The 19,196-nt window shown below is 42.1% G+C and overlaps 1 protein-coding gene across 1 annotated transcript; it reads right to left on the bottom strand.

The window, feature by feature from the left end:
• Positions 1-14,439: 14,439 nt before the first annotated feature.
• On the bottom strand, positions 14,440-17,350 carry si:ch73-264p11.1 (uncharacterized protein LOC100000923 homolog). Its single transcript, XM_061094113.1, has 4 exons — positions 17,117-17,350; positions 16,286-16,349; positions 15,286-15,490; positions 14,440-15,194 (listed from the first exon to the last, which is right to left on the bottom strand). Exons 1-4 carry the CDS (start codon positions 17,257-17,259, stop codon positions 15,154-15,156), a joined length of 453 nt encoding a protein of 150 aa, XP_060950096.1. The 5' UTR covers positions 17,260-17,350; the 3' UTR covers positions 14,440-15,153.
• Between the last annotated feature and the right edge of the window lie 1,846 nt (positions 17,351-19,196).

The raw sequence follows: 19,196 nt of genomic DNA, 5'->3' as shown, positions 1-19,196 counted from the left end.
AAGTGCAGTGATGTGTCTTCAGTGTAGTGTGTGTGTGTGTGCGTGTGCGTGTGTGTGTGTGTGTGTGTGTGTGTGTGTGTGTGTGTGTGTGTGTGTGTGTGTGTGTGTGTGTGTGTGTGTGTGTGTGTGTGTGTGTCCTCCTGGTTCCTGGATGTTCTCCTGACAACATGTGGACATGAAGCTCCTGATGAGCTGGAGGACGGAGCCCTGGGGGATCTGCTCCACCAGGAGGAACCAGGACTCACTGCACCAGCCTCAGGTCTGACAGTCGCTCTGAGGATTTCATCATCAGTTCTCGTCTCATGGGATCTTACCTTCCTCTATCGTCACGTAGCTGTTGATGAAGTGCGTCTCCTCTTCACTCCTGAGTTCACAGGTGAACGTTCCCTGGTGATCTGAAGATAAGTGGTGCAGCGTGAGGCTGCCTGACGCTGACACATCCACCTGCTGCCTCCACTGCTCTGAGACCCTGAGGGGGCCGGCGGCCCCGGTCTGGTACACAATGATCTGACTGTGGTTGAACTTCCACACCCGGTGTGTCGGGGGTTTGGTGTTTGGAGCAGTGCAGTGGATTGTTGTTCTTGTTTCAAACAGTGGCACATGGACGGGAGCTGAAAAGAAAAGGGATCAAATAATATCATCGTTGTCAGAATGTGGTTTCAGGCTCTGATGAGACTTTCTGAACATGTTCTATCATCAGATGTGAGTTATCTGTAGGAGCAGATATGAATATGCAGCAGTAGGTGAAACAAGCAAAGGTTCAGTTCCATAGAGCAGATCCAACGTACTGGGTTGATACCACACCGAGCTCCTCCAGCCACTGCGAGTGCTGATGCTGCAGATCAGAACAGTGTCTCTGTCTGACAGTGTCACTGTGCTGCTGATCTCATAGAGCTGCTGCTGCGTCTCCTTCACTGTGGTTTGGTTCTGAAGGGTCACGTTGGACGGAGGCCTGGTGGACCAGGTGAGCTGCGGCTCGGGGTAGATCCCCTCTGAGCGGCAGGTGAAGCTGTCCTCCACCTGCTCAATGTCCACGTGACGCACCGGAGCTGCAAGACAACAGAGATTCAGTTTGAGGGAAGATGTTTCCCACGTGGAGATGTGGGAGGAAAGACTCTTTGCTCAGTTGCTTCTGTGGAGCATCTCCTTTCACCTGAGATCATTCAAAACCAATAAAAACTGTTAGAAATAAAACAGTCATCTTTCCAGAGACTTTGTTTTCTCTTCTTTACTGAATAAGAAAAGTCTGTTTCCCACTTCGCTCGTCCAGAACCTGGAGTTTGCTTCAGGAAGCTCAGTTGAATGATCACATGACTCTTTTACTGTTGAAGCTTTTACAGGAAATCATCCGTCGCTTCTTAGATTGTTTCCTGATGTTACTCATTGAACTGAGAGTTGTTGTATTGAGCTCACACAGTAATAGAAATCATGGTTATGTGATAGTGATCAGTATTTATACAGCAGCCGGACTTCGGCCTTTTGACCCGTGTTCAACACAGATCACTTTGAATTCAGCAGACAGAGATAAACATGACTCAGGTAAATCTGATCATATCACACATGAGGAAAGTGAGAGTGTTGTTCACATTTTCCATCGAGGTGGATTCATGAGCACTGTAAACTGTGCACGTGAATTTAGAAGAAGTCGTGTGATGAACACCAGAGAAAATCACAACTTTCTCTGAAGTTGTCACAAGGTTTTATAAAGTGTTTTATTTTATTTTGCAGGAGACCCACTATTGCTCACTACTTGATTTCACCTGTGGGGGGCGCCCCAGGTATTTCTCACACAACAGAGTGTCTGTCTTCCTGCTGCAGTTCTGCCTCCTCATGTCTGGAGCTCTTCAATCATTTGACATATTGTGATTATTATTCAACATCTCACATGTCAGTGTGTTGCAGATCCAGAAGTTGTATCTGATCTGAGATCTGTGTCGTGCCATCTAGTGAAATACTCTAGAGGGCGCTGCTGAGAGTTCACAGCCAGAATGTGCAGCTACGCTCATGAAGCATCTGGTCATGTGACCACTAAACAGCAAGTGCATCTCCAGCCTCGTCTGTTTTATAACTATATCAGAGACAAATATCATTTCTAGTAATTGTGTTCTGTTTCACTGTGAGTTTCTTTACCTTCAGCTCTCAGGTTGATAAATGACCCGTTGCCTCCAGTGTTGGTGCCGGTGTAGCACTCGTATCGGCCCTGGTCCTGAAGCTTCAGCCCCGTCAGCCTGATGGAGGCGTTTCCTCTGGAGATCTGATCTGTGAACAGCGATGTCCGGCTTCTGAAGCGCTCGCCCTTGAGTTCAATCTGACCTCTGGCACTGTATTTGGAGACGAGACAAGTGTTTCCTGGTTTTAACTTTATCCAGAAGATGACTGGGTCTCTACCAGGCTGGAAACTGCAGGGTAAGATGCAGATCTCCGCTAAAACACAGGAGACCTCAACATCTGTGAGACACCGGGAAAAAAAACAACCAGTTCAGGATCAACTGTGGTGAATAGAAACTTTTTTTAAAGTGCAATTAGAGCATTTGCTCCCAGACGGATTGTGAATGTAAATATCCTGATGGAAGTGTCTGTCTGTTTGGCTGTTGACAGTTAACATACAGTAGTTTCATCTGAGCTGCTTTCACAGAAACAACCTCCTGCCACACGAGGCATTCGAATGTGTAACGTACATTTACTGTCAAAAGTTACTTTGGACTAGAAGAGGCTCAGATTCACACCAAGGTGGAAAAGTTGTGTGTTGATCACAGAAATGTTCATTTAGAAGAAACCCTCTGGTATAAACGTATCCCAGTTGATCATCACCCAGTGTGAATGTAAGCTAATTCATTTATTTGCCTTATTGTGAGAGTTTTGTCAGTGAACTTGTGTTTCCTGTCATCCTAAGCAGTGTACCCACAGATATGAACACTAGATATCTCGGCCGCGTTGCCGGCCAACGGAGACGAACCTCACCACATGGCGGCCATCTTGTTGCGGGAGGCTCTCTCACCCATAACATTGTGTTGGTAGTTGTAAATAACCATAACTTGCTCAATTTTCAACCGATTTTGAAAAGGTCTGGTTTGTTAAAAAAACGTCAGAGATGTAGTTATGACACTGCATAAATTATTAATTTTTTTTAGAAAATAACATAATTATTCATAAGTACACAGTGTCATATCTACATCTCTGACGTTTATAACAAACCAGACCGTTTCAAAATCGGTTGAAAATTGAGCAAGTTATGGTTATTTACCACTACCAACACAATGTTATGGGTGAGAGAGCCTCCCGCAACAAGATGGCCGCCATGTGGTGACGTCCGGCTCCGTCGAGCGAGATATCTAGTCTTTATATATATCTATGAGTGTACCTGTATGGGACCTTTATTGTGAAGGGTTTCCACCGGAAGTGGTGGTTGTTTTGATGGAGCTTTGACTTTATGTGGAACAGAAACAACATGTCTCCTGGTCCAAGTCCACATTGTTCAGTTCTTATTTTACTTTAACGTGTTGTTGCTGATGGACTCACACTGGCCACTCTACGACACCTCAGTGTTTCCACTGGTTTCCACACAGACACTACAACCAGTGCCGGCTCGTCCACACAGGAGAACAAGGCAGTTTCCTCAGGCAGCTCTTGGGCGAGGGCGATGAAATGTGTGATCACCAGCTGTCAAGAGCCACAGGTCGATTCAATTTAACTTTATTTAACTTCACTTCGGACTCGTGGGTCAGAGATCGACTCTTTGAGAAAATAAAATCCATTGAGAGGAAACTGCAGCGACAGAAATGATCTGACTGGGAATCTAAAAAGAGGCAACTATTAAAGGAGCAGGTATTCAACCCCAGAGGTTTGAACACCCTGACCCTCTTCACAATATTCACTGTGCTTAATAAATACATATTCTCACACTTCACATTGTCTTTACACTTTAATTACAAATATATTCTCAACAGAATAATTAAACTAGTATTTTAATTTGATTTGTGTGGTTTGAATAAACATTTAAACTCAGCAGACATCTTTGATTTTATCTTTGATCTGCATATATTATTATTATAATGCTATCAACTTGAAAGTCGCCATTTATGAGCAACACAAACAATTAAAATATGATTGTAAGCAGATATCAGTGCTTTCTTGTAGATTTCTTTACTTTTACCTAAATTATAACTGGTGACAAATACTGTAAAACAAAACAAAAAAACTAACAAAAACCGCAATTTCACAGGCGTGTGTAGACGTTTTATATCCACTGTACAGTCTATGGTCTACACAAAAACGCTGGTGGGCTTTTATTTTGATTTGTGCAAAGGCAACAATGCAATCATTTATCTTCATGACATTAATTTAAAAGATAAACAATGAAACTGTGTTAAAAGTTAATTTTCTCTGTATATTCTGCAGTGAACCACGAGCTGAACGCAGAGAAACTCAGAGAGAACTGAACCACGGCTCAACAGAACTGGTTTGTTAACATGGGCGCGGAGCGGCTTTTCATTTCCGCGTCCATGTTTGATGACAGCATTATCTAATCACAGGGCATATATTTATTAACACACACAAACACAAACACAAACACATACACACACACACACACACACACACACACACACACACACACACACACACACAAACACATCATTATCAAGTGCAATAAAAATATATATTTAGAATATATAGAAAAATAGTATCCAAAGTTAGCATCATCTGAATGGGTTCTATACAACATGTGTTGTTCGATTCTGTGACAATTAAAAACTTAATTGCATCAGGTGTTTCCTCTGGAACGTTTGTGGAACATAGTCAATCTGGTTCGGCAAGATTCCAACACTTGGAACAAGTTGTTTCCTCCCGACTTCATCACAGATTAATTTATTTACCATTGAAATGAATTTGGTAACTAAATCTTAATGTGATGATTTTTCTTTCTTTTAATACTTTGGAAAATATAATCTTACATCATGGTTAGTGTTTAAGTGTCACAGGGCCGAGATTTATTTATGCTCAAGTTTCAGTGAAGAATAAAAGAACCCAACATCTGGTGTGAACTGTTTCACCTCCAGCTCAGTGAGAACATGTTTCTCTGTGTTGTTATTAACCTTCACAATCATTTCTCATGTTTCCTGCTTCGTCTGATGGAAACCAACATGCCTGTACAAAGTACTACGTTCAAACAGAACCTGTGATTTCTGAGTAAGATCAGACTTCACGTACCTGCTGTGGTGAGAGTCCACAAGTTGAGGATCAACACAACCAGAGACTTGAGCGCAGACATCTTTCTTTCATTCAGTGAGAACTGAATGTGGATCAATGGAAGAAGAGACCAGTTAACAGCAGGTTACAGAGGAAAGATTAGACTGTAGACTCACACACTCTAAGTCTCATTGTATCATGTAAACTGAAAGTGACTCTGTAAAGTGCTCCCTCCCCATATGTGGAGGTAAAACCTGTGAAGCGTTAAGAAAACAAGAGTTTACTCACCGAACCTCCGTTACTGAAGAACAGGCCTGAAACCTGGTGAACTCCTAATAACCGAAGCTAAAGTCATAAAGACAAACGAACAGTAAACGAGTCAGAAGCTTCTCCAGCGACTGATCCCGACACGATCACAGTGGATGAGAGAAGTGAGAGAACACGGTGTAAATAAAGAGGAGCTTGACCTCGAGGTCAACACATCCAGGACATGTTTCTGATATCAGGTTGATTTGAACAAACACACTTCACCTTTCCTGGAGCAGCTGCTGCATTTATTCACCAACACACCGACTCACACTGTGTCTGTGTTTCTGTTCTTCCTCTCTGTGGCTGCACCCTCATTCAGACAGCTCACTCCACCTCGGAGCATTTAAACATCATCTCGCTAATTACAACACGTGACGCTCACAGTCAGGACTCTGTGTTAAAGTGACCTGAGGGACACGCAGACGTGATCCGACTCCATCGATTAATAACTAAACACATGGTCGTCAGTTCGTCTCCTAAATCATCTCAATGAACACAAAATTAAACAGATGAAAGTGAACTAGTTCACTTTAAGTGTAAACTGACACAACACTGAGAATAACTATATATTTAACTTTATACTTGTAACTTTATAAGATGTGTTATCCAATATGTTTCTTTGCTCCAGACAAGTTTTATTTGGGGGAAGAGGAGAAATGTCTCTTTTGATAGTAAAGGTTGCTGACCCCTGCCAGAGGAACATCAGAAGATCTCAGGAAGTGTTGGAACAACCAGTGACCACACGGTGGAGCCAGAGGAGAAGACATCTGGAGATTCATTTAGACTTCAGTGGATAAATGGAAGCTTGGAACTGCAGGTGGCGCTAGAGGACAAGATAGAAGTTCACCAAAGTCCTGAGCAGTCCTCTCTGTTCTGTATTTAAACTTTCATCCCCGGATGAGTCAAATCCTAAATGTGTCAAATACAGAAAGATACCACAAAGATTTATAAAAATACATTTTAATAAAACATTATATGTGCCATATCAGTCGATGAAGTAGTGTTTCATAAAAATATGTAAAAATACAAAACAGTATAAAATACAAATCTGTACATTCTTTCCAGAGCATTAAATGATTATAGTTCAGCTTCAATCTGGTTCAGGTTTTGTGAGTCTGCTGAACGTGTCAGATGAGTTTGCTCTCAGGATGTTTCATTCAGGTGCTGCTGGTTTTCAAGTCTCTGCCGGATGTTGTCCAGAGTTCAAACAGACTTAAAGCAACACTATGTCTCCACCTCAAACCAGCAGCTGGATTCAAATGGGTTTGATGGTTCAGTGACTGAAGCCGTTTGCTCTTTCACAGAAGAAGAAGGCAGCAGGATGTTGTCCGGGTCGGACTTGTTACCATGGAAACCGCTGTCGGCCTCATCACCTAAAGCTCTAGAACCTCCTCGTCTTTCCAAGTTGACGTCTTCATCTTCTTCTTCGTGTTCTTCATCCTGAATGTTTGTCTGTCACAGGCAGCATTTCTTTATTTTCATGTTTCGCGTTCTTATTATTTTCTTCATTGACTGACCTGTAAAGAAAATTAAGAAAATTCAGAGCTGCTGAAATCTTAATCTCCTGGAATTTTATTCTTCATCAGTCATAAACACAAACTGCAGAAGATGTAAAACTATCAAACATCAGGACATTTTCTTTCTCTCTTAATCTTATTGAATCCATTGAACTTCTTTTTTTATATCTTGAATTTCTTTGTGCTTTTGATTTTGCTCCACGAACCTGAGACAAACATCTCCTCCAGGAAACGACAGAAATAACAGATGAAATTATCTGAGACGTTCACAGACAAATCTGCTTCATGTTCACTGATATAGAAACTTTCATTTTACAGAATGAACGGTACTAATAGATGTTACATTTGACATAAAACACATTTTTTAATATAAGTTCTTTGTATTTTTGTTAATAATAATAACGTTCATGGTTAAACTGTAAAATACCAAGTCAAAGTTACATTTCTTTGCCGTAAGGGTTTGATAACGACATCTCAAGAATCATTGTCAAATCTTTTTCATAAATTTATTGGCTGATTTATCAGTATCAGATTTTCTTTCACTCTAATATCGATATGGTTTTTGAACGAACTCTCAGAAACTGATGCTTTAGGATGTGTCTGCTGATGCAGCTGAGATGAAGCTGTTAGACCAACGTGACAAGAATAAAGTATTTTACAGCATCTCCATGACAACAGGGTTATTCATAAAAGCTGAATATTGTAACTCTCAGTTCAGAATATACAGTAAACTTACTGTATATGTTTCCTCTGTAGCATCAGATTTTGGATGGTCTGTTTTGGGTTTTTTCAAAAGAAATAATCATTAGAAGAAACATCACATAAAACATGAACAGCAGAATTATTGTAAATATTAATATTTACCTTTAGTATTTTAAAGTAGTATAATCCTGCTCCAGCTCCGAATGCTAAACACACAGCGAGTACTCCGACCACAATTAGTGCAACTGAAGAACCTGTAATTCAGAGAGTAGAACTGTAGCATCAACGTGGTGTGTGTGTGTGTGTGTGTGTGTGTGTGTGTGTGTGTGTGTGTGTGTGTGTGTGTGTGTGTGTGTGTGTGTGTGTGTGTGTGTGTGTGTGTGTGTGTGTGTGTGTGTGTGTGTGTGTGTGTGTGTGTGTGTGTGTGTGTCCGTGTCCTCCTGGTTCCTGTTCTCCTGACAACATGTGGACATGATGCTCCTGATGAGCTGGAGGACGGAGCCCTGGGGGATCTGCTCCACCAGGAGGAACCAGGACTCACTGCACCAGCCTCAGGTCTGACAGTCGCTCTGAGGATTTCATCATCACTTCTCGTCTCATGGGATCTTACCTTCCTCTATCGTCACGTAGCGGTTGATGAAGTGCGTCTCCTCTTCACTACTGAGTTCACAGGTGAACGTTCCCTGGTGATCTGAAGATAAGTGGTGCAGCCTGAGGCTGCCTGACGCTGACACATCCTCCACCTGCTGCCTCCACTGCTCTGAGACCCTGGGGGGGGCGTCCACCCCGGTCTGGTCCACAATGATCTGACTGTGGTTGAACTTCCACACCCGGTGTGTCGGGGGTTTGATGTTTGGAGCAGTGCAGTGGATTGTTGTTGTTGTTTCACTCGGTGACACATGGACGGGAGCTGAAAAGAAAAGGGATCAAATAATATCATCGTTGTCAGAATGTGGTTTCAGGCTCTGATGAGAGTTTCTGAACATGTTCTATCATCAGATGTGAGTTATCTGTAGGAGCAGATATGAATATGCAGCAGTAGGTGAAACAAGCAAAGGTTCAGTTCCATAGAGCAGATCCAACGTACTGGGTTGATACCACACCGAGCTCCTCCAGCCACTGCGAGTGCTGATGCTGCAGATCAGAACAGTGTCTCTGTCTGACAGTGTCACTGTGCTGCTGATCTCATAGAGCTGCTGCTGCGTCTCCTTCACTGTGGTATGGATCTGAAGGGTCACGTTGGACGGAGGCCTGGTGGACCAGGTGAGCTGCGGCTCGGGGTAGATCCCCTCTGAGCGGCAGGTGAAGCTGTCCTCCACCTGCTCAATGTCCACGTGACGCACCGGAGCTGCAAGACAACAGAGATTCAGTTTGAGGGAAGATGTTTCCCACGTGGAGATGTGGGAGGAAAGACTCTTTGCTCTGTTGCTTCTGTGGAGCATCTCCTTTCACCTGAGATCATTCAAAACCAATAAAAACTGTTAGAAAATATCTTTCCAGAGACTTTGTTTTCTCTTCTTTACTGAATAAGAAAAGTTAGTTTCCCACTTCGCTCCTCACCAATGATCACATGACTCTTTTAATGTTGAAGCTTCCACAAGAAATCATCTGTCACTTCTAGACTGTTTCACAGTTCACAGCCAGAATGTGCAGCTACGCTCATGAAGCATCTGGTCATGTGACCACTAAACAGCAAGTGCATCTCCAGCCTCGTCTGTTTTATAATCATATCAGAGACAAATATAATTTCTAGTTATTGTGTTCTGTTTTCACTGTGAGTTTCTTTACCATCTGCTCTCAGGTTGATGAATGACTCCTTGTTGCCTCCATTGATGATGCTGGTGTAGCACTTGTATCGGCCCTGGTCCTGAAGCTGCAGCCCCGTCAGCCTGATGGAGGCGTTTCCTCTGGAGATCTGATCTGTGAACAGCGATGTCCGGCCTCTGAAGCGCTCGCTCTGGTGATCAAACTGATCTCTTCTTCTGTAGTAGGAGTGGACACGAGTGTTGCCTGGTTTCACCTGCATCCAGTGGATGACTGGGTCTGTACCAGGCTGGAAACTGCAGGGTAAGATGCAGCTCTCCTCTAAAACACAGGAGACCTCAACATCTGTGAGACACCGGGTCAAAAAACAACCAGTTCAGGATCAACTGTGGTGAATAGAAGCTTTTTTTAAAGAGCAATTAGAGCATTTGCTCCCAGACGGATTGTGAAAATCTGAATATGCATCAGTTCAAGTTCATTATGATTCAAATATAGAATAAAAAGTTAGCATCATCTGATTGTGTTATATAAAGCATGTGTTGTTTTATTCAGTGACGAATTAAAAACTGAAGCATCATCACATGTTTCCTCTGTAATGTTTGTGGAACGTAGTCAATCTGGTTCTGCAAGATTCCAACACATCACATTACATTTAGCTGACGCTTTTATCCAAAGTGACTCACAATAAGTGCACTTAACCCCGAGGGAACAAACCCAGAACAACAAGAATCAAGAAAGTACAATTTCTTCAAAATAAAGCAAAACTACAAAGTGCCATTTAAGTGCTACTGAATTGTTGCAATTGTTTAAAAAAAAAACACTTGGAACAAGAGAAGCTGTTTCCCTTTCGACTTCATCACAGAATAATTTTTTACAATTAAAATGAATTTGGTAACTAAATCTTAATGTGATGATTTTAGTTTCTCTTAAAAATAAAATGTTACAGCATCTTCAGTGTTTGAGTGTCACAGGGCTGAGATTGACACACCCACACACACACACACACACACACAGACACACACACACACACACACACACACAAAAACCTTTAAAAACCACAACTTGGTTCAGTTCTGTTGATGCTCAAGTTTCAATGAAGAATAAAAGAACCCAACATCTGGTGTGAACTGTTTCACCTCCAGCTCAGTGAGAACATGTTTCTCTATGTTGTTATAAACCTTCACAATCATTTCTCATGTTTCCTGCTTCGTCTGATGGAAACCAACATGCCTGTACAAAGTACTACGTTCAAACAGAAGCTGTGATTTCTGAGTAAGATCAGACTTCACGTACCTGCTGTGGTGAGAGTCCACAAGTTGAGGATCAACACAACCAGAGACTTGAACGCAGACATCTTCACTCTGTGAGAACTGACATCCTGCATCTATTCCATCTGTGAGAACTGGAAGTGGATTACTGGAAGGAGAGACGGTGAAAACATGTAGATAAGCAGGTTTGAGGACATGAGGCTGAGTCGGTGCTGAGTATCAAAATAACTACAATCAGCTACTAAGTGATAAAGTTCAGAGTAAAGTTCAAACTGACATCACAGGTTGCCACTCTATCAAACATTGAAGGCTCAGTGTGTAAGATTCAGGTGAAAGAGTTTATTGGGAAACCAAACATTAAGGTGTGTCTGAAAGGTTTTTACAGTCGAGGACGTGTTCCTTCATCGTCATGACAACACAATGTTACTTTGTTATGACTCAGCATCTTAAAACAGTCCCTGAACTGTCTCACTGTTACCTCCTTATTGTTTCATTCAAGCTACAGTGACCAGCGGTTGGAGAAATGTTCTCGCTCTGTGTAGAAGCAAGGAGACGACTTATTCCTGTCTCGTCATTGTTTACTTTTAAAATCTCTGAAAAAAGTAATTTAAATGTTCAGAACTCAACATTCTCAAAATAAACAGATTCCTCATCAGTTATTTTGTCAAACACTGACCACATAAGAAAAGTTCATTCTATTGATTTCTTGCCTTCTCATCGTTTTCTTACCTTTACTCCTACAGTTCCCATGATGCTTTGAGGGGGGGGGGGGGGGTTCTCATACTCTTAACAAACTGGCACCATTAACACTGAGAAGAATTAACTGTCAGCTGCTCCAGTTTGCATCGAGCTGATGGACGTTCAGGCAGCTGCCACCGGTTTACGCTGAGAATGAGGAAAACTTTCAAATGTGCTGTTTCTCAGTGAAGTTCTGGTACAAGTTTTCTCTCCCCTGGGATTTCTGAGCCGATGTTAATTTACTCATCAGACGTCAGAGATGACAAGAAACAGAAACTTTCTAAATATGTGTTTTTTTGTGTGTGTAGAATTTATGAACGTGTAAATATCTAAACACAATTTTTCTAAAAAATGTAATTTTCACCTCCAGAGGCTTGAGGCTGTTTTGCACTTTGCACGAGGATTTGTTTGCAAATAGTTTTTCGTAGTTTCAGCAGATTAATGTGCAACATGTCTAGAAATTTACAATAAAATCTAATCTCTGAGGGACTTTAACCTCGCATTGTTAATATGTGTAGAAAGAACAACACACTCAGAGTTCAGTGATTAGTCTGTTTAAATAACGTCACATTAAATACGACAGAGGTTCAGTCGTATTAGAGGAAGAATCTGTGTCTCCAGCTGCTGCCGCTCTGCACGAAGCTGGGATCAGGAATCTGACTGATTCATGGACCAGCTCACTGGGTTGAACTAAACCTGTGTGAAGGTTTGGCGTCAAGTTGGACTTAAGGTTCCTGTCTCCATTGCCCCCTGCTGGCTGGCGTCAGTATAGGTCATTGGGTTATTTCTTGAGACGTAACTGCCTAACTGCTGAGACTGACTCTGATTGGTCGAGTGCCTGAAGCGACCTCTGTTCGAAACGACCTTGCACCTGACATAACGTGGTTTCATTTCTGGACAGTGGGAGGAAGTGGAGATGCTTTTCATTCACAGTCTATTATTTGATCCTGTCGACCGCGGGCGGGGGGGTTCAGTGTGGAGTTTGGTTGCTGTTCCACTTCGACAACATGCAGCTCCAGCTCCTTTGCTCAGTAACCGTTTCCCAGGGCCCTGGATGAAAACTTCATTTAGCAGGATTCAGCCTTTAGGTTTCTTCATATATAAAAACCTCCTGTTACAACAGATTCATGTCCGGGGCCACAAACCCTCCATGAAGACGTTTTGTTCAACACATATTTAAATCAGAAGAATCCCGTCGTGAAATAAAATGATAATCAGTTCCTCTTCAGTGTGTTGCAGTGCTTGTGTGTTTGTTAGTGTGTAGTGAGTTGAGTTTGCAGGTTCTTCTCAGGTCTGGAGGCTGGACTGTCCGTTGGTGCTGTCGACGTGGAACGCCGTGCTCTCGAATTCACAAACAAGAAGACGTCATGGTTACGTTCTGTTCTCATTTCTAGTTCTTCAGAAAGGTGATGTCAGTGTTGATCAGTTGCACGAGCTTGTGTGTAACGTGCTGAATCACTCACGCTCAGTGTGTAAGATTCAGGTGAAAGGGTCTATTTAGAGAAATTGAATATAAAGTAATCATGAAACTGAGGTTCAGAGTCTGAACTACAATATTTACAATGTAAATCAAACTGTCCTCTCATATTAACTTGCACTATAAACATTGTTAAACATTAACCAACTAGAGGGTCAGTGTAAGGTTCAGGTTGTAAAATTGCAATAAACTGCTCCTTCTTTCCTGAGCAAAAGCAGAAGTGACTAACGTTAGCAGAAAGACTCAAAGTCTGATCACAGGTGTTATAAGGTTCAGTGGCTTCAGCCCTTTTTTAAATATTTATAATTCTAATTCAAACTTGAGACTGTATGTTCTTAACATTTTAAAGTTCCCTGCTCTTTGTGAGGGTTATTATTATCATGCTATCCTCTTATTGTATCACTGGTATGAAGTGGTTTCAGAATGACACCACTGATCACAATCTTCTGGGACAACACATCGTCACAGGCCTCCCTTAAAGTGGCAGTGTGTAGAATCTAGTGACATCTAGTGGTGAAGTGTCGTTTTGCAGCTGAACACCTCTCACTCACCCTCCTCTTCCAAACATGAAAGTCAGTTTTCATAAGAACTCAAAGGGTTTAGTTTGTCCAGTCTGGACTCCTACAAGAAACATGGCGGCCTCCATATGTTCTGTGTGTAGTTAGTTAGTTAGATATAAAGTTAAAATAACAGAGTGACACCTAACAAACAATAATATGATAGTTTCAAACATGTTCAATATTACAGAATGCATTAAAATAAATGGAAAACATGAGACCCCACATTAACACCTTCTCCCAAAAGAAACAAATGTTCAAAGTTCAAACTACATATATCAGTAAAGATTATGAAGCTGATGCTTGAAAATGATCAGTGACAAAGACAAACAGTAGAAACTGTCTCAGGTCAGCTCGTGCTGGAGGAGTGAGAAACACACAGGAAGTGTGGTGATGTTTGTGTGCACACACACAGAGAGAGGTCTGCTGAACATCACACGTCTCACGTTCACACTGTGATGAACCGATGGACGGTCACAAGGAACCACAGAGAAGTGAAGGAGTTAGGACCAATCAGATAGAATATAAGTAAAAGGTTTATAGTTTTCTTTCTTTAATAAAAACTACAATCCGTTAACACACATGTGACATCTGCAGAACATCATCCAAACACAATCTAATAACTTAGACTATGTTTCATTATTCTCATTATTCTCATGACGCATGTAAGAGGACTCTTTACTCGCTGTGAGCTTCTTCTGTCTTTGTGAATTTGATCTTTGCAGAACAAGAGGTTGTGTCCGTGAGTCTGTTTAAGGTCAAAGAAGTGAAAGAGCTAAAAGTGGTTTGTCTCCAAATTGAAAAACCAAAAGAAAGAACTGAAGCTGCAGCCTGAACGACTGTCGATGGATGTTGATGTTGACTGTGGTGGAAAATAAGCGACAACATAACGACAGACTTTTATCTTGCTGCATTGAGGAATTTATTTAATGCGACAATATACAACTTTGTTTTTACCCAAAATCAACAGTTTGAATAAAGTGAGGAGAAAGTTTCCTCCTTCTCTCGCTGAGCGTCTGTTCTCTGTGACTCCCCCCCCCCTGGTGAGTGGGTTCCATCTTCTGAGAGAAGAACTGACTGAGAGTCACAACCTGTCTCAACCAGCTGCGGCTGAAGAGTGAAGCTGAACTGAGATCAGTTAGAAACACTCAGAAAAACCAGAGTTTATCTTCAATATTCAGCAGGAAATTGTTAAAACATGAAGAATTCTGAGCAGAGTTTGGTGGATTTGTTACAGCTGCAGCTCTTCTGGGGCAGGAAGCAGAGGATCATGGGTAATATCTACACATAATTAGATTTTTCTCTACATGAAAGCCACTTAATCGCTCAACAAGGAGCCCGACAGGATTAATCCCCACGTGTGGCTGCAGGGGGCGCTGATGCTCAGTGAACTTTAAATAGTGTAAGCTACATAGGTCAAGAGTTTCCATGTATGAAAGTTTGCAAGTTTCATATGAAAATGGCCTCGTGAAATGAGTCACACAGTCGTTTCCCTTTTCTGATAAAAGCTTAAAAATAAAGAAGGGAGCTCAGTAGGATTCATCCTCTGGAGAACATGAACGTCTGAACCTCATTTCATCCATGTTTTCTTTCCTTAATCTTCTGAATTTAATCCAGTGTAGTTGAAGTAGGAGTTATTCAGGGAGGACGTCAACATAGTCGGAGTCCGTAACATCTAGGAGAAAAAAAGAAAATGAAATAAGTCACAAATTAAAGAAGATGCTGTGAGATGAAAAGAGAAACATCGGTTTGAATAGATGACTCACTCTCATAATCCGACGCTTCTACCAACATCCTCTGCTTGTCTTCTTCCACTGGATTTTCAGGTGGTCTTCGGGGTTGGATCAACAAGGCCGTCTTCCTTTTCACAGAGTGCCGCAGGTGCATGACCATGCCCTGGTTCTTCTTCTTATAGTGCAGGATCAGATCATCCAAGGTCTTAAAACACATCTCCTGCACACCTCCTGCCGTCTGAAGGGATGACACAGCAAACAGTCGAGAGAGATGACAGACATCGTGTCACTTCCCCTCAAGCTTCCTCTCCATGACGGCCTCAGATTTGACAGTGATACTGCAGAGTGTGAGTCTATCATCTTTCACAGAGCCACTTGAAATAAGACCCAAGTTCAGAAGTGACCAGGAACCTACAGTAAGCACTATGTTCATTAAGCAGCAACGTGGTTGGAGAGGCATGTGTTCAAAACGATAGAAGCTAAGAGTCACACTTCAGATAGCTGGCCCGTCTGATTCAAATCAACATGAGTACGCACTTGAAAGCCTCTATCAGCACATCTCTGTGGTCTGTGGCGTTTTTGTGTTGAAGCGTCAGGGAAGTTTCCTCTGGTGGGAGCGCTGATAACTACTCAGTTTCCATATACAGCTGAAATGTGTATTCAAAACTGAAGGCAATGAGAATTTTAAACTGTCAAAAATTAAGTTATGCATTCGTCGGATTCTCAGAAATTTCTGTATTTCTGAGAGGCTGAATGTGGTTCACAGCCACGATGTTTCCTGTTTGTTCATATTGTGTTTTTAATGTTTAAGGTGAGACTTGTTTGACAGGTTACTTAGTAAAGATGTAAATATCTAAACAAAAAACATTTAATTGGTGTTTGTGAAGTTCAGCTTATTGAAGCTGATCGATGCTGATCTGTGTGTGTGTGTGTGTGTGTGTGTGTGTGTGTGTGTGTGTGTGTGTGTGTGTGTGTGTGTGTGTGTGTGTGTGTGTGTGTGTGTGTGTGTGTGTGTGTGTGTGTGTGTGTGTACCAGCAGAGTGTACTGTCCAGTACATGTCTGAAACAGCCTGTAGGTATTCACCACCTTCTTTTTACTGTAGAGATGGAACAAAGCTGAATTTCAAACACAAATCAAACTACTTTTCAATTGTTTCACAAACAAACATCAGAGTTCAAGAAATAAAACACGACACAAATGAACACAGAGATCACAGAGAGAGACCAGAACAAACTATTTAACACAGTTATAATCTTTCTGTCAGTGTCTGTGGAAGATATCATTCCTCTCATCTATTATTCTCTTGATTTAATGTGTGTTTCCGACTGTAATTTGTTAAATTGACCTTTGACCAATCAGCGGAAACAACAACAACATTCCGTGTGATGATGGGTTGTTGAGTCACACACACACACACACACACACACACACACACACACACACACAGAGAGAGAGGAGTTACAGGAAACACACAAACGGAATAAAACAAGAAATGTATTTTGCCTCATATCTTTTTTTAAACCAATTAATTTGACGGAGTTGAATGTTGAATGTTTTACAGTGTAAAATAAATACTTAAATGACGAGTAGATCAAGATCCCTGATGAACATTTTAAATATCTGCTTTATGAGAAAATATTGTTTTGTATACATGCTCAGATCAAAAATATTCTTGTATAATATTTGGTGGTAACACTGGTAATACGGATACAGGAGTAAAATACAATGGTAACATGAAAACAAACTAAAACCAACACAAATGTTTATGAAACCATAATTTTATCCTCTGTACTTTTCATTTGAAATCTAATAAATATTAGGATTATTGTTAGGTGTGAAATTAGATGAATGGAAAGCACTCACTAGACACACAGACACATGGCTCCCTGGAGCGTCTCACTGGCTCGGATCAGATACGCTCCGTCCTTGTTCTTCTTTCCCAGAAGCTCCTCGCACTCCTTCTTGCTGATGGCGCCGTGGTAGCACAGCGGGAGAGATTCTGCCATGGCGTGGAGACACAGAGACGTTCCTTCAGACGCCCTTCACTCCCCAGAGCGGCAGCAGGTCTGGGTTAGCGCTGCAGCCATGGAGGCACGGCCCTGGCAGGCGGATGAGGGCTGGGGGTGTGAGGTCAGCTCTCAACACTAACACAGAGACAAGAAAACCACCGAGAGTTTCACAGGAAGTGTGAACATGTAAATTTGTGCTCGTGTGAAGAGAGAGAAACAAAGTGAGACACGATCGACTGATCAACTGAACTGAAACACTTCATCTGAACGATAGAAGTCTGATCAGAACAGGAAGATAAAAACAAGACAGTTTATTTCTCTGAAGAGAATTTAACTCAGATACAGGAAGACAAGAGGAACTCAATGAATATGAATTGTTCCCATTAAACAGAAGATTATTAAGTATGGAACTTTATCCCGGATCAAAAGTATGTTGAAGGACATTAAAACTCGTTTGTTCGATGTTAACATTTAGTTTTTCTTGTCTGAATTGTTGTATTTTTTAATGCAAATGTCTGAGAATAAAGAATGATCCACATGTCAGGTAATTAGAGGCTTAACTTGTGTGAACAAACAATAAAAAGACAAAGTTTAAATGTTTTTATAAATCATCTCTGTGCAGGGATTTCATAAAACTACGATGGAGTATTAGAGCCATTGATAGGGAAACAATATGAGAATAAATCATATTTCAATTGTAAAGTGGTGATTTTACAATTAAAGTCAAAACATTACAAGAATCACACACAGCCAGACACACACACACACAGCCACACGGCTACACACACACGCACACACACACACACAGCCACACGGCCACACACACTCACACACTCACTCACACACTCACATACTCACTCACACACACACACACACACACACACACACTCACTCACTCACTCACTCACTCACACTCACTCACACACACACACACACACACACTCACTCACTCACTCACACACACACACACACACACACACACACACACACACACACAAACACACACACACACAAACACCCACCCACACACACACACGGCCACACACGCACACACATGCACGGCCACACACATACTCACTCACACACACACACAGACAAACACCCACCCACCCACACCCCCACACACACACACAAACACCCACCCATCCATCCATCCACCCACACACACACACACACTGCCACACACATACTCACTCACACACACACACACACACACACACACACACACACAAACACCCCCCCCACACACACACACACACACACACACACTCACACTCACTAACACACAAACACACACACACACACACACACACACACACACACACACACACACAAACACCCCCCCCACACACACACACACACACACACACACTCACACTCACTAACACACAAACACACACACATGCACACACACACACACTCACTCACTCACATACTCACTCACACACACACACACACACACACACACACACACACACGGCCACACACACACACTCACACACTCACACACTCACTCACACACACACACACACACACACACACACACACACACACACACACTCACACACTCACACTCACTAACACACAAACACAAACACACGCACACACACACACTCACTCACTCACATACTCACTCACACACACACACACACACACACACACACACACACACACACACACTCACACACACACACACACACACTCACACACACACACACACACACACACACACACACACACACACACACACAGACACACACACGCACTCTTTGTGTCAGTTGCTCCCTGTCAGCTTCACTTCAGCAGATCTGCGTTGCTCGTCTGCTTTGGTCTTAGCTCCTCCCCTCTGCTGCTTTAATCGCTGCTGGTTCACGTTCAACAAACCACAAAACAAATCCGACATCTTTAGGGAAATGATTCTCAAATGAAAATAT

This window comes from Limanda limanda, chromosome 20 (assembly GCF_963576545.1).
Source record: "Limanda limanda chromosome 20, fLimLim1.1, whole genome shotgun sequence".
NCBI lineage: Eukaryota > Metazoa > Chordata > Actinopteri > Pleuronectiformes > Pleuronectidae > Limanda > Limanda limanda.
This window is presented reverse-complemented; position numbering and strand designations above follow the sequence as displayed.

What these genes read in the sequence shown, in the direction of transcription:
- si:ch73-264p11.1 (XM_061094113.1), bottom strand. Translation starts at nt 17,259, where the DNA reads ATGGCAGAATCTCTCCCGCTGTGCTACCACGGCGCCATCAGCAAGAAG. An exon ending in CTGGACAGTACACTCTGCTG is followed by an intron (nt 15,491 to 16,285) that starts GTACACACACAC and finishes TCATCCCTTCAG; the next exon opens with ACGGCAGGAGGTGTGCAGGA. An exon ending in AGAAGCGTCGGATTATGAGA is followed by an intron (nt 15,195 to 15,285) that starts GTGAGTCATCTA and finishes TTTTTCTCCTAG; the next exon opens with ATGTTACGGACTCCGACTAT.